This window comes from Cebidichthys violaceus, unplaced genomic scaffold (genome assembly GCF_023349555.1).
Source record: "Cebidichthys violaceus isolate CVI_PGR_0920_01 unplaced genomic scaffold, fCebVio1.0.p SCAF_2, whole genome shotgun sequence".
NCBI lineage: Eukaryota > Metazoa > Chordata > Actinopteri > Perciformes > Stichaeidae > Cebidichthys > Cebidichthys violaceus.
Window position 1 is genome coordinate 1855654 of NW_027176372.1, and position 24942 is coordinate 1880595.

Here is a 24942-nt window from a genome sequence, read left to right on the forward strand (position 1 = left end):
CTACCACACCAAACTGGGAAAACCATGTCTTTGTGCTCGGGGGAATCGTCATGTTGAAACCATAGAAATAGAGCAGGAGCAGAAAGGACAGACTCTAACTGTCTTATAACTGACGCGTAAACTAAACAGATGAGCGCCAACTTTCTTCAGCTCCTTTTCTGTAACCAGTGTAGCATTAAAGCATGGTGGGATTAGCAAACTAGCTAGCTAACTAGCGGAAAGCTGGCTACTTAGCTACTTTATAAGCTTGCTTATTCCACCATGCTTTAATGCTACACTGGTTTCAGAAAATGAACCAAACAGCAGACTGGTGATCGAACGGTCCCTACTGGTCACTCCCTAATTAGCTAACTAGCCAGCCATCCGTCTCCAGAGCTGCGACAACACTAACAACTAACAACAATAGCTTTTTTCTTTTGTTCTAGTCAAAGGACCACGGAAAACAGGTAAATGTCCGTTATACTCCTATTGTACTTCTTCGGTTGACACAGGGAAGGGACTATTGGTACAAAGTTTGTCTAAAATATCATTGTATGCTGACACATTAAAATGTCCCTTCATCGGCTCTAATGGGGGAAAATCAGGATAAACAGCTCAAAACCAAGATTACAGAAGAACTTTTTGGCCATATAATGTATCTAGCAGTTCATGCAATTTGAGCTAATGTTAGAATAATCTTGTTTTATTCATAGTGTTTCAGTTTCTTTTCATTGATTTTGACATTGTTTCGGTTTATCTTTAAAACGTTGCCCTTTCGTTTGTGTAATTTTCAAATTCATTCATTCTTATTAATTCATGTGGACCCATGGAAGACTAACTTTTGGAAGCCAATGGGGACCAAATATGTGAATAAAGAACACAGTTCACCAGCTTTTCTCTGTGAATTTGGGTTCAAAATACCTCAGTCTACAGTCTACAGCCGAGGCTTGACATTAGAGAAATCCTCAGTGTAAAAAGCGCACACACAATAACACAATAAAGCTTTACAACCAAACACATTTTTCATCCTGTGCTTGTATGCACGACTACATGAACATCAAATACACCTGCCTTTGCACAAAAAAAGGGTTGTTTTAATGTGGCTGTTTCAACACCTCCCGTCCTCCCTGCCTTTGTGTGACGTCTCTCCGTGAAGCAGAACTCGCCCACTGTCAGTAATCCTTTGGTGTATTGGCCTGAGGGTGTGGACAAACACCAGAGCTACCTGGAGATTATATAAAGAGCACAGGGCTTGTAGCTGCTTGTAGCGTCAGAGCTAACGCTGCGCCAATTTGCCTGAACATCAAAGTCCAGAGCAGATGACTCAGTTGCAACTGTCAAAGATGAACACCCAGATACCTGAGGGGAGGGTTTACAGGCCTCTTTTTTTACTCCTGCTATTTCTGTTTTTGCTCCAAAAATCCTTTCAGACCACAGATGAGTGAGTTTGTGAGTGACCTCTGAAGGAGTTTCTCATTATGAAGTTTCATTTCCAGCTTTGTCCTCTTTGTGACACGCCCAGTTACTGCATGGCTTGCTCTGCTCAGACTTGTAACAGTGCATTAAGGTTTTTACAGCTGCAGCAATACCCCTGAATCAGAATGTAAATCTGCCATGGGGACACGGCGACATGTACAGGTATGTCGAAACAATTATTTAAAGAGAAAACACAGAGGTCCTCCAGATGTCGTATATTCACAAGGGGAGTTAAATCCATCACAATGGAGCGAGTCGCCTATATTTCTGTCCAAACTGCTTATGAAAGTGGAGGCTGACACTTCGCCGGCTGATCCAATTACATCCTATATCCCAGAGTAACGATATATCTGCCTGCCCGTAAAAAGTATTACATGTTTCAGGGCCCTGCTGAATATTCAAATGTCTACACTTACTGTTACAAAGCAGGAGGCCAAAGCTTCTCAGACAACAGGCTGACATCATGCTTATAAATGAGCAGTAAGTCACCTTACAATGAAAGCCTCGTGCTGTAACAGAAACATTTCCTCGCAGAATGTCTTTTAGTTCAAATAAAAAAAATTAAAATCTACCATTAAATGAGAATTGTATTCAAACATCTAGTGCAGGTGTTTTTATCTTTTTAAATATGACATGCACTACTAGTGGAAACCAGTAATATTATCACTGGTGATTGTTTTGCATGTTCAATGGAGACATTGTGCTTCAGTGTACAACACTTCTGCTCTTTCACTGTTAATTACCTGTTTGTGGATCCACGTTGAAGAGCGTCCGATGAGATTCCAGCATCTGGAAGGACAGCTTCCCCTCAGAGGACGAGTCCACGTCTGCGGCCGACACCTGGACGACGGACCTGACAGTGGCCAAGTTCTCCTGGACGGATGCGAAATACACCGGCTGAGAGAGTTCTGGAGCGTTATCGTTAACGTCCAGGATCTCCAGGAAGACGTGAGTCCAGGAGATGAGAGGCTCGGTCCCCAGGTCGGTGACGTACACAGAGAGCCAGTAGTGAGGGATCGTCTCGCGGTCCAACACCTCCGTTGTACGAATCACACCTGAGACACGTGAAGGGGGGGGGGGGGGGGGATTAACTGCTTAGATAAAACAGTTTCATTTGTGAACAGCACACCATGTATCTACTTGTTTCAAACTGCTGCTGTGCCTCAAGGACCTATCTATCACTTATCATTTTTTAATAAATTTTTTATTTAATAACTGTTACCAGCCCGGAGGAAATATCAATCACAATGGCATTCATCTAGCTTAAGGGGCCTGTTTGCATTTTTTTTTTAAGTCTGGATTGGTGCCCAAAGGCTCGGCAGCATGACACTTTTGTGTTGCCAAAACTAACTCAAATTGCTCTAGGAGTTATGGTGTGCCGTGGCTCTAAATACAAGACAAGTCAACTTTTGTGCCCATAGTTACTTTGGATGCCCTGAAGGAGTTGTTGAGAGGTCGCTGATGGACAAATGCAGACTCTACCTGAATCTGACTTTTGACCTGCTTAGAGGTGAATAGTGCTGACACACAATAGTAGCAGTTTCTTGTGCTTTCAGTCATAGCACATGGTCTTCATCAGCTGATAGATCTTGCCCAGTTGTCATAGAAATGTATGTGTTCAGTATTTTAAGGACTTGTGGTAAGTTTGCCAACTGCTGTTTCCACGGTCAAGTATGAACTAAACTCTCCACATTCATGTCAACATGGATGAGAAGTCTTCACAATACAAAAAATGTAATAATAATGATCTGTAATGATGAGCTGTTTAAATTACAGCTACATTTCTGGGAAGAGACGAGTAACGTCTGGAAATCTCTGTTGGCTGGCGGGTTTTTAAATTATGAATGAAATTAAGGCCGTTTGTAGACTTTCAAAACGCGACAACAAAACAGCAACATAACAGCCAACCTGGTTCTTCTATTTCTGGTTTTATTAGCGCCACTGCTCACCCACGTCAAGCAAACAAGGCAAATGAGGCAAACTACGTCAGTTCACCAGCAGAGTTTCGGATCAGCCCATTTCCCCATCTCCCCTAAATACCAACAATACAACCACCAACTAGAAAAAGGTGAAACCAGTGTTTTTACCTGTTTCCTCGTCAATGGTGAACACTCCAAGACCAGAGCCTTCGTGGATGTGGTACCGGACAACTCCATCTCTGCCCAGGTCCTTGTCTGAAGCTGTAAGCGTGACCACTGATGTCCCCACTGCTGCATCCTCCATCACTCCGGCTTCATACACAAACTCTGAGAACACTGGTCTGTTGAGGTTCTCGTTGACATCCAGAACCTGAATCTCCACAAAGCAGGAGGAGGAGAGGGAGCGAGGGAGGCCGTGATCGACGGCGCGGACTGTGAGGTTGTAAACCGGCCGCCTCTCAAAGTCCAGCTCCCTGTCGAGGATCAAGGCACCCGTGGTGGAGTCCAGGTGAAAGATCTCGCCTTCTTTATTCTTGAGGTTGTAGGTGACGAGGCCTCCGCTGCCCAGATCCAAGTCAACACTCTCAACCCACACGAGGAGGGTGCCCACGGGTACATCCTCTGGAACTTTTATTTTGTAAACTTTGGGTACAAACTTGGGTGGGTTGTCATTTATGTCTTGCAAAACCACCACCAGGTCAACCATGGAGAACAACTGAGGGCCAAGTTTGGCTTGGTCTCTGGCTACGATCCTGAGGTCGTGCCTGGGTGAGGTTTCTCGATCCAAACCACTCGTCACAGTCACCTCACCGGTCACTTCATCAATTCTGAACATGTCGGTAGACGTCAGCAGGGAGTACTGGACACTTCCGCTCGTATCGACGTCAGGGTCTATTGCGCGAGCTGTAAAAACGATGGAGTCCACCTCTGTGTTCTCAGGCACACGTATCACATACCTGGGCTGATCGAAAACAGGAGCATTGTCGTTGACGTCCATGACGTTCACTGCAACGAACTTCCACGCGGATGTCTGCGGCATTCCCAAATCATAAACAGTGATGTTCAAAATGTAGAACTCTTTACTCTCTCGGTCTAGTGGGCAAACTAACTGAAGGTCACCGGAGAAAATGTCGATGGAGAAACAGCCGTTCTCATTCCCACTTGATATGGCGTACACCAGCTTACTGTTAAACCCAGTGTCAGTGTCTGTCGCCTTGAACTGAACTATGGTGGAAAGCAGCGGATGGTCCTCAATTAGGTCGATTGAACCCGGGATGCTCGAGTCAAACTTGGGAGAATGCCGGTTGGTAATGTGAATATCAGAGAAGGTGTTTTCCTTTTGATTGGTTAAACTGGGTTTGATTGACTCAATCAGTTTATCGGTCAGCTGTCTTAAAACGTCCGTTTCATGGCAGCGGAGCGTTGTGTTATCGCCTCTGTTAGTGACGGTTACCCTGATAAGAGTAGCTTCAGAGAAATGTATCCCGTCAGTGGCTACAACTCTCAAATTGAAAGCACCCTCTCGCAGGGGAATCGGCTGCTTAAGGGTGACTGCTCCCGACACCGAGTCAAGAGCAAATACTTGGAGCTCATTTCCCGACTCGATGACGTACCTCAAGTGCTGCAGCTCATCCACATCGATGGCCGACAGCTCAGCGACTGTGTGTCCCACGGGTAAATCTTGAGGTATGGTGGTGTTGCAGCCCACCCTCTCAAACAGAGGGAAGTTATCGTTGACGTTGTTCAGGGTTATCGTCACGGGGCATTCGCTGACCTGACTGAAGGGGCTGCCGCTGTCTGAGGCCCAAACTCTCAGGTGGTACAGCCGTTTCATGCGCTCGTAGTCCAAGTGTTCGGTGGTAGAGATGACACCCGTGAATGGGTCTATTATGAAAGGTAAGGGTCCAGCGTTCGCAATAGCAAAAGTCACAAAGCCGTTTTTTCCTTTATCTTTGTCAGTGGCGGCGAGTTTCAAAACACTGCTGCCAACGGGGGTGTTTTCATCCAGTGTGGCCTGATAGGAGGTGTGGGTGAACTGTGGGCTGTTGTCGTTTTCATCGGTTATCTCAATCACTATGTGAGTCTCAGCGTCACCATGATTGGCCACTACATCAAACTCGTATCGTTCCTTTCTCTCATAGTCAAATTTCTCTGTTGTTATGATAATTCCGGTTTTGGGATTTATTTTGAATTTAGTGCTGTCCGGGTTATTTTTGATACTGAAGGTAACATTATAAGGTACCGAGGTGACCGAAACCTTAACCACGTGAGTTTTAGGGGGTGAAAACTCACTCAGGGTGACAATGTAGGTGTCCTCTAAAAATGCCAAAGGGCTGTAATGATAAGCCGGAACGTGGATTAGCGTAATTGGAGAGAGTAAACTCGGGAAGCTCCTGTCTTTAGCTTGAAGGGACAGATTCAACCCAAAAGGAGTTTGAGACCAGATAATCCTCTTTGTAGAGATAACTTGGAAGTCGCAGCCCTGCACACCTAAAGGGATTATCTCAAAACACTTGTGTGGATCCCCTCCAACAATATTTAGGGATTCCACAGGCTTAACTCCTGCCTCCACATGGACATCTATAGTTATTTTGCCATCTGTAGATACTGTGGGTCTGAGGGGAGGTTTGATAACTGGAGCCCCCACGGACGTCTTTTGAACGTTTATTGTAACCCTGGCGACATTACCAAATTTTTGAACACCGGATATCTTCTTCGTTCGGTCCTCAGCTAAAACCGTGAGGTCGTACCTCTCTTTTTGGGTGTGATTAAGCTTCTTGACGAGGCTGATGGTGCCTGTGAAAGGGTCGACGACAAAAGGATGAGCTCTGCTGGTGAACGAGTAATAAAACCGAGCGTTGCTCCCGATGTCGGCGTCTGTGGCGCTTACCCTCACCACACTTGACTTAACTGGAGTGTCCTCCCTGATGGCCTCGTTGTACGAGGCAGGGTAGAAAAGAGGCTTTAGGTCATTGGTATCAAGCACTTGGACAAACACCTTCGTCTTCGCCTGTAAGTCAAAAGTGTTTTCGGTCGCCGCCACGGTGAGAGTGTACGCGTCTCTGACCTCCCTGTTGAGTTGTGCCGAGTTACTGCTGCGAGTTTTGATCCTGAGGAAGCAGAAATCTCCAACATGAACTGCCTCTGCTTGGAAAAGGTCGTCGTCATCGCCCGAGACAACATCGTATTTGATTTCCCAGAACAGATCCGTCACCTCAACGCCCATCTTCACCGGCGTCTCAACGAACGTCCGCGGGGCCGAGTTCTCATTGATGGTGGCGTTGTAGAGATGATGCGTGAACCTCAGCGGCGAGCTGTCTTTTCCTTTTCCCATGCTCCCCTGACATCTCGCCACGTGCAGGAGGACCGATGCTAAAGTGAGGAGAGCTGTTCCTAAAGCTGCCATCTTCGGTGCCTCCATGAAGATCCTCAGACCTGGAGAAAGGAAAGAAAGAACGAGACAATTAAATGTCATGTGAATATAATCTATAAACCAAGAAAAGAAGAAGCCTTTTTGGAAAGTAAATAATCTTGTCTGTTTCGCTTTGCATATCTGCCGAAAAACATGTAACACACACTTAACCCTTGTACCTACACTGTTTTCTAAATAGAAACCAATCATTGCCACTAAGCTCCAAGAAGAGTACAACATGGACACAGAATACACAATGACACAACAGCAGAGCGGAGGCCTTTGGCGAGGTATCTGACTCCTGCCCCAACTTGCCTTTACCAAAAAAAAGACAACAACACATTGTTTCAGCAGCAGAAAGTTGTCGCCAAGCTTTTATAGACAGGTGGCAGCTCAAAACCTTCTGCAAAATGTTTCCTTTGGTGGGCAAATATTAGCAAAACGTACTCATCATAATTACCACTTCTAAGCCTTTGTCATCACAGAGCTATGAGGAGGGATTTGTAGTTTGGTGACTCGGTATCGTGCAGATGACAGTGGGTGGTTCAGTCCTGATCCGAGTGTAAACGGCTGCATGTGTACTGTACGTCTGAGCTGCTGATTGCTGTGTGTGTGTGTGTGTGTGTGTGTGTGTGTGTGTGTGTGTGTGTGTGTGTGTGTGTGTGTGTGTGTGTGTGTGTGTGCATTAGACGTCCCTGAAGTCATGAGCCACCAAACTGCTGCTTTCATGATCAACAAAGGCTCGAGATCCCACACTGTCGGGAATTTTAATATCTCTGTTATGAGGGAGACTCGGTCAGAATGGGCTGCATGAACACTGGGACAAATTTAGATCACTGACTGTAATAAAGTTGAAGCGTCTCAGATGAAAACCACGGCCTCATTTGCATTGCTTGTAAAACATTTACTGAATGCTGCATTTAATTAGATGGCATGTTCTTTAATGGTTTTCTTATGGTTTTTCCAAACATGCATAAAATAGGTTGTGAAAGGCTGGAGACTCACACATTGGATTAAAGTCTATTTTGAGTTATCTGTCTACTACATATTCTATTTTCTTTTCAATAAAAGCACCCACAAAGTGCTATTTAAAGATATTCTCACTTTCAGTTTCCTTCAGGGTACATTCTACAGTGACAAAATGATCTCATTATATTCCCTTATCTATATTTTAATCAGTGTTATTCATACTTCAGTGCTACGGTGGCATAACTGATGTTATCAGGATCTAGCATTCCCTGGCTATGCTAACTGTTTACCCGTGTGCAGTTACAGTTCGTCGACCCTCAGACTGATAGCAAAAGGAACAAAGAGGGAGATATGAGTAACGTGGGAAGAGTTGGAGCATTCTGCAAAGCTGTCCGTTTATGTTTTGGCACCTTTCTCAACACCATTCACAAAACAAGGGACACATCTTAAAAAATCAACCTCATTATAGGAGAAACACATTGGGGAAGAAAAAAAATACCTTAATTCAGCATTTATCAGCTTGGTCAAAATGACGTTCACAAACAATAAAACTGAACTGTTCATAACATTTTCGAGGGAAAATATTTTCTCCCAGATTAAGTTTCTTTTTTGACAAATCACAAATACACACAGCAGTTTGGGGAGGATAGGACTTTCACCATGGAGACCTGTGTACGAGTCCCGCGTGAAACCAAAAGTAACGTACTCATTTTAACCCAAAAACACAATCTTTTTCTACAACTAAGTAGCTTTGTTCCTGAAACGTATACGTCATTAAGAATGCAGTTATAAAATGGCAAAAGAGCTACAAGCGGTTAAAATATTATACATGTTGATATATGATTATGTAGAAATGTTGATATGAAGCGTTGAGATTCAGGGTTTTGCAGAAACTCAAAATGCTAACATGTTATTCATGCTGAAGGGTGCATGTGCCTTTTGCATGTGGATTCCATGCTCTATAATGAAAATGTCAAATGTGCACAAGAAACATGGACCTACATGAGCTAAAGTGAGCCGGGCGGATGCACGACTACACCAAGCCGGCTCGGATTTCACAACGCTCGAGACTGACAGCAGGGAGGACTGGAGGCTAGAACACTCTGCCCTCCACTGCCACTCTGACAGACCGTCCAGAGCTAAAGAGAATCTGCACTGAGCAACCTGCAGGGCAGAGATGCCGTTCCATAAGATTTTATGTGCGGTGCTTTTTAGTTTTTTGTTACCATTTCACTCCACCACAATAAACCAGCTTGTTCAGATAGTATTATGAAAGAGGATCTGAACCGTTGACCCCATTGTTAGTCCATTAGAGCCCCAATGAGCCACACGAAGGGGAAAGATGCCTCCATGTTGTGGCGCTATGGATACCGGTGTCATACTTTATCTCAGGATTTATGTGGGTTTATGAAAACAGCTCGTGTTCGATGTACCGAACGTTCATGTCTGCGTCTCCAGGTAGACTGGCGCTGGGGGTTCCAGTGGAGGGTGACAGGTATGTGGGGTTTTATCTCCAGTCAGGGCACTTGGTGACAGATAGTCAGGGTCACTATTTGGGTTTCGCAAGACATTTCAGGCAGTTTGTTATCTACATTTTTCTGTCTTCTACATCTCCAACGACGGATTAAAAAAGGTTTTAGCATAATTTAGAGCAGCTGCTGAATCCTACTTCCAACCAGGGACTCTCAACATGGGCTCACATCTCAATAGAGATACCTGATGGATTACAGCTTTCACTGCATGAATACATAAATAAGAGCACTATTTATTTTGAGCGACAGTGTGTCTGGTCCTTTGATTGCAATATGTGCACAGCATATACATCAAATTTCACATTGATCTCGGTCCTACAGATATGGATCTACGGGATCAGCATAATGAGGAATAAAGTAATCCTCAGTGAAATAATTAAAGGTCTGAGACAGATTGCGTCTTTGAAAAACATTTTAATATGCTCATCCCTGTGGACAGATCAAATCTCTCTGAATTCAAATGCAGCAATTTAGAAGTGCGATCGAGGTTCTTCTTGAGGGGTCAGTTCACCCAAACTAACTCTCCTTTCACATAATTTTAAACCCGACAGAATGATCTGCTCTGTCTGCGTCTGTCTGTGGTTTGGTGTAATGACACGTAACATTTTAAAGGTTTCTTTTAATGATATTCTAAATAAGTGTTGGTATATATCGAGGCCATCGGTTATAATTATATCAACTTCGTATCTGAGGAATCGAACAAAACATTGCACCAGGGTCGCCCAACATATTTAAAACTGATCCAGAATGTTGAAGTGATTTGATTTAAAATGCTGAATGTTTTATCAAAAAAATGAGTAATCTTAAGCTACAAAAATGGGGATTCACTTTTTTATGTCTGATATCATACGAACAGTTTTATGGAGATACACTGGTCGCTCACATGTTGATAACTCGTTGAAAGGTAAAGTGACAGACTAACACACATTCGCATACAAATCTGCCGATATCAGGCTTGGTTTCTGCATCCCCCTCAGTTATTTAATACCTGGAAATATCTACTGTGGCCCATATAAACAAAGTAAACACTGTGCTAGACATAAACTTAATCCAAAACATATTATAAGAGGTATTACCGTATCAAGTCAGCAATCAAAAAACTAAGAAAAAGAAACCTAGAAACGTTTAGTGAAAGAAATGACAGATGACCCAGTACTCTTAAGCTGAAGCTGGAAAGCATCGAACACTATTTGGCAACATCATAACTCAAAAGGAGAAACACATACAAATATTTGCTTCATGTAGTGTTTCCCATGAAGCTGAAATAAAGACAAATCAGCAGCTAAAGCCTGCAGTGACCAACCAGAGGAGCTCTGATGGAAGCAGGAGATGAGGATGGATTACACGAACACAGAAATATGATTCATTCCATTTGTATCTAACGAACGCTGTCAGATGCGTAATGAATCCCACAAATCAGCATTACTTGCCTCATCATCACGCACAGTTTCCCGGCATACAGAGGTAGTTACAGTGGAAGTGAACCTCTGTGTTGCATGCTGGACTTTATGTATATTTAAAAAAAAAAAAATCCAGTCTGAATGAACAAAACTGCATTCTCTCTTTTTTTCTCCCCCGCAATCTAAAAAGTTGACTTTCTACCGCAGTCACTACTTCTGCTGACAAGTATTTCATGCAACACTGGTGTAAAAAAAATAAATACAAATAGTTTATAATTTTGCTGCAAACTGCCACGTCAGTGTGAGTTTCTCAGTGAACTCGACTGAACTTGAGTGGAAACATTCATGTTTTAATCCACACATCCAGCGCTGCAGGGCAGAAACCTCAGGCCATTACTGCAGCTGCTGAGGTCAGATCGCACATGCAAGTTACACACATCCTCACACACACACACACACACACACACACACACACACCTTCCTCCCAGTGTGTGTGTGTGTGTGTGTGTGTGTGTTCCAGGTAGTAACCTGCAGCCACATGTCGAGCTCCAGCTCCCCGGATCACATTTCACCATCGCCCCCATGGCTCCCAGTACAGACAGAACAGTATCTGCAGCTCTTCATTCACTCCACCACCTCCGTCTGTCAGGGTGGAGCTGACTGACCTCGCCATTGTCTCACACAGTTCTTATCACAAGTCAGGGAAGCTTCTCTGCTGCAGGCTGAGGCCACATAACCGTCACTGCTTATCACTTCTCTATTGAGAGTTTTCAGTAGAGCGGACCGATGTATCAGCAGGATGATATTATCAACCTAATAAAAGGGTTATCGCAGGTATAACAGCATATGTAGGTAGATGTCGGACTATTTAGCCTCCATAACATGTCTCCTTTCAGGCTAGTGGAATGAAAACATCCAAAATACACATTTAGTTATTTATTTTACTACTTTATCTGTTTACGTCTGTAGATTTCTACTAAATTCACCAAAAGCTGCCTCATTTCCTTTACAATAAATGCTGGTGTTGATGTGAGTGATGAAGTGGTGAAGTTTGATGGTGATATCTACTAGTTCATGTTGTGACCCTCTTCACCTGGAGACTCTTCTAAATGTCTGGACTTTAACTAAACGTCTCTTTAAAGGAGCTTTTCTATCAATGGAGTTTTTCTCACACTCTGATCCAGAAATCTCCACTTCAGTAGTTCTGACATCCACCAAACTTCACACCTTCATTCCTCTCTGTGTGCTGAAGCTTTCTACAGAGCGGTTTGTTCACACACCACTCACACACTCAGTTATAGTACATAAATAATAAATCATCTCTTTTATATTTGCAGCTATTATGATGATTGACAGTTAATCTTATCCATAGGTACCTACAGTACAGCGAAGGTTTGGCTTTATAGCTCAGTGTCAGATGTGATAGATTGATGGAACAAAGGAAGGTTTGGATTTAGCGAAGGGTCAATGGCCTCTTACCTCATGTTTTGTGTGTGAGGTTTCCCTCTTAAAGGAATATTTAAGCAGATAGTAAAACTAGTAGAGTCAATAAGGAAGGTGAACCTCTTGTTTCGTCTGCCCTTGACCTCAACCACCGTCTGCTGACTCATCAGTTTTCTACCGTAACAGAGCACTTCACTCATTCACCCATTTACTGTGTGTTGACTGTTGCAACGCAGACATGTTGAATCATGGATCCGTAGAGCTGCCAATCTGGCTTTGTAAACCCTGGGACTATTGTATGATGGGAGGGAGGGGGGGGGGGTGATCTGACAGAGCCAGCAGCACACAGCATGCAGGTAATTATTATCTCCATGTGTTTGTACAAAGGCTCTTCATCAGAAAACTGTGGTAGAAAGATTAAGAAAGTGGTCTTATAAGGGAATTAAAGGATTTCAGGATTTATTTCCTGAAAACGAAACGCCATTATCCCCCCCCCCCCCCCCCCCCCCCACCCCCCGCCCCCCCCCGCCGTCCTGTTCCTTCTCCGACTGCATTCATCCCAGCGACCTGTTTCCTGTTGTTTTGTGAGGTGATTACACCCCCGATCTCCAGAAGAAAAGGAAGAAAACGGAGCCGCTGGGATTCAGTTGAAATGTGATATCAGGGGAGCAGCTTTTTGGACGCGGGCGTTTCAAAGGAATCGCTAAAAAGACAGCTGGACCAACGCACCTCTCCGTCAAAGAAATACTTCTTCATTCAACCATTGATCTCCACTGATGACACTTTATCTTAACCCGCACCGCTTAGCATTCATGAGTCTATACGAATATGAATTATTGATTAATAAGAGACTGTAGTGTAGCTGGAAGCTGACTTAAGGACACCTGTCAATGTTGATTCATTTTAGACATTATTCATGTTTTAATTTGATAAAAATCGGTCTTAATGATATATTACGTATATTGACTAAATGTATAATTATATGTATACTTCTAAGGGTATGGTATCATACTTATAATTATGAATGAGGAATTTAATTATCTATAAATACTACATGGCTGTTGATGAAATGCAGGCGAAAGCTGAGAGAAATACAGTCTTGAGTAGTTTCTTCTCAAACTACTATTTCAAGATCATCAGTTGTTTCAAACTCATTTGTAAATGATTTGTGCATGCATGTAAACGGCTAACAAATGTATCACACAAGGTCATGTTCATGTTCATTACATAACACTAAATATGGTTAAAGACGTATGTATTCTGTATCCTGTGTAATAAGTCATTTATTACCTGTTTATATAAATATAATGCATAAAAAAATGTCCTGAGCTCTAAACAACGACTTAAGTGTTTGAATCATGCTAAATAAAGTGTTCACTGTCATGATGCTGCAAACACGTTTTCCTCCACGTGCAACCAAACTTACTTTCAGACTACTTCTCATTTGCATAAGCCGAGTTCAATTTCCTCTCCATTCATAAAAAAAACCATTAACACCCACAGTCTGTGCCTTGATACAATCTAGCACGGTAATGAGTCTGTGCGGCAGTGTTCAGCCATGATGGATGGATGGGCTTCACTCCACGTCGCTCTATTAAGAGCTCACTCTTGTATTACCGCGGAGATAAAAACTAAAAAAACACACCCCCCACATTTGTTGACAACAAAGCACAAATCATGTTTTTGCTCCTCCTGTGAGATTCACGGAGCGAAATAACCCACGAAATGTCAAATGTGACGGCGAGTTGTTACAGGAGGCGGCTCCTTTCAGAATAAAGGTCGTTTACGAAGACTCTCGGTGAGATGTGCAGGTCTTTAGCATTTAAAGCCTGTTAAGAGCTCTCTGGGGTGTAAGGAAGGTGTTTTCGCAGAAGTGATGAGCAACAACAATCAAAGAAAAAAGCTGGTTCACTAGCAGATAAACAAGGTTACAGTTTGGACATTTTTAGTCAGTCTAAGTCATCACAACTGTTATTTGAGTCAAGAAATGAATTCAAAACTGAAGCTTTTGTCAGATAAAGACGCTGCTGACGTACAACTTGAATCAGTCTGGTGCCACACACACACACACACACACACACGCACACACACACACACACACACACACACACACACACACAGTGTGTCTGAATGAGCCTCAGGGTTTCCATCAACATATCAGGGGGAGTAGAAACTGAGTTTAACGTCTTCGTCCTACAAAACCCTCCATAGCTGGAAGGTCTCTGCAAACGGTCAGCGGTTATTTGAGCTGCCTGCAGTCTGTGAAGCGTCTCACGCTATCCTCGGCACAGTGAGAGGTTCCTGATGTCCCGACGTCGATTAGAAGTAGACCAGAAGCCAAAGTGTTCGTCACATCGGGTGTGAGGAGGGTTTACATTGGAGGGTTTTACACAGGAAATTGGTTCCAGTTTGGTATGGAGTTTTTTTTGGGGAAGCTAAATACTAATAATATATTTCACAAAAGAAAATCACTCATCTTTAGTACAGCCAACTCCTATTAGCAGATGAGGACTGAGCTCAGCCAGACCACCAAGAGAGACGTGAACGTTACAGGCTGGTGTTTAGAGAAGGTGTTGACATTCAAATAAGAATAAAGAAACAATCCAGCTTTCACTTCTCCTCCACACGTCGTCAGATGATTATTAATATCAGGGCAGAGGACTTCATCCTTCATCCCTCTCTCCTTCATCCCTCTCTCCTTCTTTCTCCTCTCCTTCTTTCTCCTCTACTTCTTTCCCCTCTCCTTCTTTCTCCTCTCCTTCATCCCTCTCTCCTTCTTCTCCCTCTCCTTCTTCCCTCTCTCCTTCTTCTCCCTCTCCTTCTTCCCTCTCTCCTTCTTCTCCCTCTCCTTCTTCCCTCTCTCCTTCATCCCTCTCTCCTTCATCCCTCTCTCCTTCTTTCTCCTCTCCTTCTTTTCTCTCTCCTTCATCCCTCTCTCCTTCTTTCCCATCTCCTTCTTCTCCCTCTCCTTCATCCCTCTCTCCTTCGTCCCCCTCTCCTTCATCCCCCTCTCCTTCAGCCCTCTCTCCTACAGCCCTTTCTCCTTCATCCCCCTCTCCTTCTTCTCCCTCTCCTGCATCCCTCTCTCCTTCATCCCCCTCTCCTACATCCCTTTCTCCTTCATCCCTCTCTCCTACATCCCTCTCTCCTTCATCCCCCTCTCCTTCATCCCCCTCTCCTTCATCCCCCTCTCCTTCATCCCCCTCTCCTTCTTCCCCCTCTCCTTATTCTCCCTCTCCTTCTTCTCCCTCTCCTTCTTCTCCCTCTCCTTCTTCTCCCTCTCCTTCATCCCCCTCTCCTTCTTCCCCCTCTCCTTCTTCCCCCTCTCCTTCTTCTCCCTCTCCTTCATCCCCCTCTCCTTCTTCCCCCTCTCCTTCATCCCCCTCTCCTTCATCTCCCTCTCCTTCATCCCCCTCTCCTTCTTCTCCCTCTCCTTCATCCCCCTCTCCTTCTTCCCCCTCTCCTTCTTCTCCCTCTCCTTCATCCCCCTCTCCTTCTTCCCCCTCTCCTTCATCCCCCTCTCCTTCATCTCCCTCTCCTTCATCCCCCTCTCCTTCTTCCCCCTCTCCTTCTTCTCCCTCTCCTTCATCCCCCTCTCCTTCTTCCTTCTCTCCTTCATCCCCCTCTCTCTTCTCAGACGTATCCTCCTTTATGTAAACTCCCTCCAGCCCTCTGCTCTGTTCTGCTCTGCTCTCCCTTCATGACTGTTTCTCCTGCATCACTGCTATCTGTGCGTATGACTCTGACTCTTGACTTCTGTTCTAGTGTTCACTCATTCCTCTCTTTTGATTCATGCATTAGCGTTGGACCTCATTATTCAGGGTCATCAACATTTCATACAACATTAGCTTCAGACCTGCAGGTTTTTAGAATGATCAGCAAAAGAGAACTTTACCCACAGTACTTTAAGTCTAATACGATCTGGGCACTAAAGCTTGCAATTGCTATATTCTGCATTAAAAAATAAAGTTAAATTACTGAGAGCTAAACTTCAAAACATCATCTGCAGAAACCCTCCCACGCCTCTGCAGGAGAGTAATTTCAGATCAGACCTCCTGGATTACGTGAGGGTGGAGTTACGATGCTAACCCCGGCCCGCAGAGGGTCAGGGGTCTGGGAAGGGTGACCTGTCTCACCCCCCCCCCACCCCCCGCAGCATGAAGCCACGGAGGCCTTTAACTGGAGCTGAGTGGTTATATTGGGGTGGGCTAACAGCCCCGAGCTGCGTTTGGTTTCCAGAGCTACTTAACCCTGTCAGGACACCAGAGCTCTGAGGAAACTCAGAAACCCTGAGAACAGACTGAGAGACTTGAATGAATGAATACAACATTCAAAAGTTTAGTAAACACCGATTGGGACAAAGTATGTGAGCATCATCAGGATACTCTTTATGTGTAAAATATCCAGAAGGAGAAGTCTGTCTTTGCCTGAACCAGCCAATTAAATAACTCTTGTATTGATGTAAAACGGTCACAATGACTTCATTCAACCAAAGATATTAAAGAGATGGATACCTTGGTGTAAACGATATGAGAAAAATGTATGTCATGTTAATGTTTGTATCACCATATAACAAAAAACTTTAAGCGGTTTGTCTCAGAGAAGCAGCTCCTCCCGACCCTGAAACTTTTACCGTCTGTACAAGTTGTGTTGTTGGCGCTCCGCTGTGGGCACTCGTAAAAAGTTCAGTGTGAAGTCATGGAAACGTTCTGGGGATGAGATGTTAAAGTGAGTGTGTGGGAAACACTGTGACAAAAAGCAGTGCGACTGGACTTTATTTGTTTAACCCTTTAACATTCATTTATAAAAATAGAACACCTGCATTTGTATGAAACCATTTTAGACAACTAATATATATATTAGTATATTAATATATATATATGTGTGTGTGTCTATAATACCATACTGGTTATAGGACCTGTTTCGCTGTGTTTTTCTGGGCCTCTCCTCTCAGAGCTGCGGTGGGCAGGGTTGGGTCATTAAAGGTTGTGAGGGGACGGGGGGTGGGTGTCCTTTTAAAGTTAAATTACCCCTCCACACACACACACACACACCTACCCCCACACCCAAAGGGTCACTCAGGCCTCAGAGCAAATACCATAATCACAGGGAGGGTCAGAAATGCCCCGGCAGCATTTACCCTAATAGACATTCAGAGGGTCAGTTTGGACCCGACCGTGCGGGATGAGTGGTTAATGAAGTGGGTAGATAGGTGTGTAGGTCTGTTAGAGGGGGTGCACAGGTGTGTTTGTTGGGATTAGCCTTCCTTTATTAACTAAATGTAGCCCTCATATCATCACTCTCTTCTTTCCTTGGCTAATTTATTCACTTCCCTGCAGCCGGATAGCAGGACAGGCAATAAAACAGTCAGTTGAGGACGCTGACGGCCTAATTGCAGGAGAGTAATATCCATCCATCCTCTATGACGGGCAGGTCCATCCATCCTCCAGACTCCATCTCAACTACTCCGAACAGCCGTGTAACCAGCGCCGCCATGAAGGAGGCTCAGCTTTTGCCAAATTTCCCATAAGATCATTTTTTTAAAAAAGCCCTCAGTCCCGACTGAGTGGTCTGCACATGCTTGACTGTAATACTTCAGCATAAACATTCCGAAAACTTTACAAGATGGGGAAACTAAACCGACTTAATCCTACTTTAAAATACCCACACTGTTTAATCAGAGACAAGGCATTTCTCCAGGGTGCTAAAAACCAATTATGCGCCTTAAAATCAAACCCGAAATATGTCCTCGGGCAACTCTCAGGTCAAATGGGTTTCAGGCAAATGAGGCGGTAGTTTTCTTTTCACACTGTTTACGAAACAACCACTTGTGTGTCGCTTTCCATCATAGAAAGTCACTCTTAAATTGAGAAATGAGGAGGTCAGTCCTTTAAGGTTATCTTGTCGCCCATCAATCACAAACCACCAATCCCTCTGTTTCATATTTGTCACACAATCTGACCTCAACACACCTGGAGCAGGAGAGACAAAACCCAGCTGCTCACCTGACAGGCGTTGAAAAATGAACAGAGACATCATATAGCATTCGCATATCATTGCATCGGAGTAGATTTGGGCGCATCGTCGCTTCAAAAACACCATTGAGTAATGTCATTCCACAGAAGAGTTAAGAGAGAGGGAGGGACGCTTTGACCAACGCTTCAAAACGTCAGGCGCTCAGCTGCGTGCTTTGACATGTACGTCCGCTGCTGCTCTTTACCTCTAGTCCCATGCAAATACTCCGAGACACAACTGTTAGCAATGTGAGCGAACAAACAGCACAACACACACACACACACACACACACACACACATTCTCTTTTCTCTGAAATGAAGGTAATTGCTCCACTGATTCTCTTAAATGTCAAATCCCTCTCTGTCAACAGTTGGTGCTCAATGTAAAAACACATTGTAAAGCACGAGGTGAACCTCATGCGCACAGTGTAGCGGCATGATCTTAACTATGATATAAGAAGCATAATGTGCAAAAAACTTAGTTATCTTTCTGAATGCTGTCTGAGGGACTTCTACTGTTTACACACAGTCCTGGGCAGTGTTTGCTGATCTTAATGCTAAATAGTGGTGGCATGCTGCACAATAAACAGCAGTGTGAAGTGAAGCAGCACGCGTGGTGAGCGTCAAGGAGAACTTACCTTAGGTCCAGTTAGGTGACTCCTCCAGGAATATCCGTCCCTCTGTTCTCCCCCTCACACTTCAGGAACTTTAAAAGTCCTTCGACAGGACGCCGACAACCGCTGTACTCCCATAGTGCTTTGGTGTAAAGTCAGTGAACACAAGAGAAAAAGACACGGTAAGAAACACACACACACACACACACACACACACACACAGATGTAAGAGTGTGCTTCAACTGACGCTAACTTCAACTTCAGTGCCGGCAAAGGCTCTGAAGCAGAGTGCTGCTGAGACACCTCAGCACTCCCTCAGGAGTCCCATCTCCACCCACTTCTCACACTGTCCCTCCTCTCTGTGACACACACACACACACACACACACACACACACACACACACACACACACACACACACACACACACACACACACACACACACACACACACACACACACACACACACACACACACACACACACACACCTTCCATTTGCCCAGATTGTGGGCTGTGTCCCCCCCCCCATCTCGCCTGTGGGCTCAGGCCTTTGGGCCTTGGCCAGCACTGTGCTTCTAGGGTGTGTGTGTGTGTGTGTGTGTGTGTGTGTGTGTGTGTGTGTGTGTGTGTGTGTGTGTGTGTGTGTTGACAATGTACATATCTCTGCAATAAGTTATGTTAAATTTAGTCTGATTCAATTCAGAACCTCTTCATTGAAGCATGTGTACTTTGTTTTGCAAAGTACCAGTAGGTGCAGCAACTGGATGTAGGAAAGAACTACTGAAAAAAGTTATTGTATAAGAACAAAGCAAACCACATTGACCACATACACACACACACACACACACACACACACACACACACACACACACACACACACACACACACACACACACACACACACACACACACACACACACACACACACACACACACACACACACACACAGACACCACATCTGATTAAAACATGTGAAGTCAATGGCTTCATCTAATGCAGCAAGTTGGGTAGGTTAAATTAAATGGTTTCATTATCTGTACAGTACATTTGTTTAGCAAGACAATATCTTAATTGTGAGGCAAAGGTCTCAAATTAGCAACTTTGAATCAGGCTTAACACTCAAAGGAATCATTACCTGGTGAAACTCTCTATAGTCATTAAACACACATTCATATTCACTGACAAATACAAAAAACATGTAGACAAACATGTGTGACCTGCATGGAACTTTGAGAGCAACCAATAGAACCGCTGCAGCAGCAGCAGCAGCAGCAGCAGCAGCAGCAGCAGCAGCAGCAGCAACAACAACAACAACAACAACAACACACTTTCAAAGCGTCAGTCCAACCGAACTATGGACAAACCCACTCACCCCTGGTAGCTTCTGGTCATGCGGATATGTTTTTCTCCAACAGGCGTCCCTCAAGGGGACTGCATAAACAACGTAAAACCACAAAATATTAATTTACACACATTGAAAAAATACTCCATCGATACAAAATAAGTTAGTGTGATGATAAAAGTCCAACGTTGTAACGGTACAATATGTCAAAAGTTTCAAAAAAGTGCAAAGAAAAGCAGAAAATGTTTGTTTTTGCTTGATTATCAACCACTAAACACATTTACAGTGTGTGTATATTTGCAGATAATTAATAAGCTGCAAGCTGTAGTGACAATAACCCGTAGCGTCTTGCTGACCAGTCTGGGAGTAACCAGGTGACCCACCAGTAACTAACAGCACCAATACATACACCATCTCCCCCGAACAGAGAGGGGTAATTAGCCGCTATGGTTGTCTTTGTGTTGGTGTTGTGTAAACTCCAGGAATAAACCCACCGCATACAGCTCTCTAACCCCCGGCCCCCGGGCCACGAGTGTGGCTACAAGTCCTTTTAGCTCATTTCTCTCTTATCAAGGTTTAAAGATCAAAAACATTGTAAAACCTGAGGCTCAGCTCACAGCGGCCTGACATCAGATTATAAAGGTAATTCATCATTGTGATGAATACTGGAATAATAATAAGGCTTTGTCATTTAGTCAAAACTTAAAATGGAAAAGCAGTTTGTATGCTTCATATTATCTGGAACATCTAAAACCCTCACTTCTTTTAAATCCAGACTGAAAGATGTTTGTTTGCCTTTTATTAAATAATTTCGCACAATGCACTGTAACTTTCATTCTTGTATTCTATTTCATCTTATTGTATTGTAGCTTGTTTAAATTTTCTATTCTCTTCTTCAGTCTTTTTAATTAGTTGTCCTTTTATAATGTGTTTCTTTTGCACTCTCTCTTTTTTGCTTTTGATGTTTATGTAAAAAGGTATTTATGCATATTTAAAGAAAATCAGTTCTCACATCAAAACATTGACATTTATCTCCGCTGACATGTTTACACTTCACCACAAATGTCCTTTAAAAATTGTCTGTACGTGTGAGCGTTGCATCGTCCCTTTAAAGCTGGAACAGAAGGTGAGCAGAAGCTTCCCTGAGGCTCCGTGTCCAGTATTTCCAGGCCAACGTAGAGAGACATGATGATACAGAAGAGAGAGAGAGAGAGAACACATGGACCTGTGGAGAGAGAGAGAGAGAGAGAGAGAGAGAGAGAGAGAGAGAGAGAGAGAGAGAGAGAGAGAGAGAGAGAGAGAGAGAGGAGGAAAAGAGGTGATGGGGTACATGGAAAGAAAAGCAAAGAAAAGAAGTAGAGATCAATGGAAAATGGAGAGAAATGAGGTGTAGAGCAACAGAGGGTAGATAAATATGTTGTTGGAGGGCGATGATGGAGAAGAGAGGTGAGACAAGATGTGAAACAATGCTGATGAGAAAAGAAAGACGATGAGGAATGTACGGAGGAGGATGGAGAGAGGATCGAAGAGGGGCGAGGTGAAGAGAGAAGATATAAGAGGTGGAGGAGGGACAGAAAGAAACAAAGTGGAATTAATCAGAAACAAATGGCTTTGTAAGATACAAAAGAGATGGATTAAGGTGGAGGGGGGGGGGTGATAAAGGAGAGTGAGAGAGGAGGAAAGAGAGCTGGTCTAGAAATAAACACCAACAGAAGGTGGGCACCAAGCCACCGGCAGCAGGTGAACCTGAGCAAAGAGCACGAGAGCCTGGAGGAAATGAAGAGCTAAAATCCATCTTACATAACCCGCTGCTGCCGCCTCATGCTGTTCAATCCATACTGTGGGTTTTCACAACCTTTAAAACATGCCGCTGACTCAAAAATGAAGAAGAACTACCGATTGTTTGGATTTTTTGGTCACGACATCATCGGCGGAGGTAACCGCTCCACCACCTGGCCGAGGTTAGATGCATAATCCTGAGCCAGGGTCTTTGGCCTCACCTGAGTCAGAGTCTACTGCAAAATAAAATGCCAATTATTTAAGACTTCCGCAGAGAAAAGCGATTCTAATTTCTCCTAAAGCGTCCCCCTCTTTATGGTCTGTCTTACTCTAAATGGAGCATAATGTACTAAATGAACATCATGCTGTATTGAAGAAGACTGTAAACTAGAGATTGAGACCATAAACTCATGTTTACAATGTTTACTGAGGGAATAAATCAAGAGAGAAGTAGAGTCATTTTAGACTAGACTTCTATACAACCAGAGGAGTCACCCCCTGGTGGACACTAGAGAGAATGCAGCTTTAACACACTTCTGCATCGGCTTCACTCTGCAGAACCGGAGATGCCGCCTGATTAAAATGTTAAGAAAAGCAAAATGTCTCCAAGGAACCCATCCTGTGAAGCGACAGGTGCGTTTTTCTTAATGTAGGACTATTCTCATTACTGCCTGAGCCGTTTTAACTTGTTAGGACAAGCAGTTTATGCTGAACTGGAAACTATAAGATAAGTCTAAAGGGTTAAAGTTACAGCCGCGATTAAAGAGGTGGAGTTAATGCAGTCGCAGCCTGCACATCCCCAGGAACCCACACAGCGCAGATCCAATAAATCTCATGCCACCATGTAATAAAACAAGATTCAACACATATCGGACACGTGTGCACTGATGTGACGAGGGCATTATTAATGTAGCCATGACATTTTAACATTTAGCTGCAATGTCATCAGCTAATTAACTAAACACTGTAATTCTTTAGCCCTCCTATTTAGCATTTACAATAACTATATGAATATTTAAATAAATAGATCATAAAACAATAAAATGTAGTTGTAAGCAGATTGGTTTACGTGTTTATTAATGTACAGAATTTGTCAACAATCATACCCTATCCTATGAAGACATATGTTATATTACTACATGAGTTTTATTACATTGTCATTTATAATCTGTTTCATACACAAGCCTCTACTGATCATCTATTACAGGGGTATTCAATTAAAATTCCAAAAGGTCCAGATTGAGAAAATCTCCTCGTGCAAAGGTCCGGAACATTATAATAATATCTAACTTGCGCTATTTAGGTCTAGTAGTAGTAACGTCTCTGTGTAGTCAACAACTGTTAAATCAAATAAAGAAAGTACACATCAATTATATTTTAACAATTATTATTCTCAGTTTTCAAATTGAACTGGATGGATTATAAATAATACATAGAAATACTTAAATAAATGTTCTTCTCATTTCAATTCAACTGACATAACTGAAAACTTTTAAAAAATTGCATTTTAAGAGGAAATGGTGCATAGTTAAAAAATAATTTCACCTCAGGTTGATAGCAGGACACCTCAAGGTGTCACTCAGAGAGAACCAGGACATTCTGATGTAACATTTCAAAATCAAAGCCCTTCAAATCACATTCATGAGACAATTTGTCTAATTTCAGATGGGCTTTTATTTTGAAATGCTACATCAGAATGTGCTGGTTCTCTCTGAATGAAACCTTGAGGTGGTCTGCTATCAACCTGAGGTGAAAGGATTTCCTAACTATGCACCATTTCCTCTTAATAATCGTCACGGTCTCTGAACGTATGAGACACACTGGTTTTAAACTGTCCGTGTGAAGAATTAACCTGTAAGAGTCTGTTCATTGTTGGTTAAAGACTCTGGTCTCTCTGGTCTCTCTGATCACTTTCCTCTTTTTGGAGAACGTCATGTGAAACAACTTCTCTGACTCACGTATTAATGCTCCTGTCCTTCGTTCTCTTTCCTCGTCTCAGCCCCGTGTGTCTACATCTCACTCAGTCAGGAAACGTGTCAGAATACCCATATTTGATTGACTGAACTGCATCACGTGATGTGATTTACAACGCATGTAATTGGTCGGTTTGTTTCCTGGCCCAAAGGCGCTACAAAGGCGTCTGGGTCCGGATCCGGACCGCGGTTCGCCTATTAGTGACGCCTGATCTATAACACATTTATTTACTGCTGCGGTTAAAGTGAACCAACCAACATATGTTGTTGCTGCTACCCATCAGTCATTGTGGAGGTTTCCTAGTTGACTTCATACCTTCCAGCCAGGCACCAGATTTGTATTGATGTTTGAAAACAAACTTAATAATTTGACCCCATAATATGTCTCTGTCTTAGTCTCGTTGTGTTGACGAAGGTGGAGCTTTGACGACTTCCTTTGCTCTGTCAAGACTTAATAGGCTGTCACTGTGTTACATTTTGACATCCCTAACCAGCAACTAACCGCAGCCTGCAGGGTGGTGCATTTACACACACACACACACACACACACACACACACACACACACACACACACACACACACACACACACACACACACACACACACACACACACACACAGAGAGACACAGAGACACAGAGACACAGAGACACAGACAGGCATCCAAACCACAACCTGAGGTTGAACAAATCACATTTCTGGTCCTGGCTTGAAACTTAGACTCTCATATCAAAACTATCCATTGTTCAGGATGTTAAACGTAGAGACTCGATTGGGTACAAGTGCTGATTATTTGTCAACCAGTGGACTGTGATTTCTTCAAATTTTGTTGCATCAATCGTTTTCCTAAGAGTAAGTAGCAGAGCGTGGGCTGGTTTCTGAACTCTCTTATTGAAAAAAGTGATGGAAACCAAACAAAGAGAAAAGATGCACGGGAGAAAAGTTACTAATTACAATTCATTATTATTTTTGATCCATTAGTAGTGTTTTGTTTTCACTTGTATCTTACAATGAAGATACAATGTTCTTTCTTACGTCCTTTAAATACAATGTCGTTTTAGGGAAAACTTCACCCACAAAATGACTATG

At 43.4% G+C, this 24942-nt stretch overlaps 1 protein-coding gene across 1 annotated transcript in view; it reads right to left on the bottom strand.

The window, feature by feature from the left end:
- The window catches only part of fat2 (FAT atypical cadherin 2), a 90468-nt gene extending 70276 nt beyond the window's left edge, over positions 1 to 20192 (bottom strand). The window contains exons 1-4 of the mRNA XM_068714073.1: positions 20133 to 20192; positions 18784 to 18901; positions 3543 to 6809; positions 2199 to 2510 (exon numbers count right to left, since the gene is read on the bottom strand). Coding sequence (XP_068570174.1) covers positions 2199 to 2510; positions 3543 to 6795 — 3565 coding nt within the window. The 5' untranslated portion in view covers positions 6796 to 6809; positions 18784 to 18901; positions 20133 to 20192. The remainder of the gene's footprint in view (positions 1 to 2198; positions 2511 to 3542; positions 6810 to 18783; positions 18902 to 20132) is intronic.
- Between the last annotated feature and the right edge of the window lie 4750 nt (positions 20193 to 24942).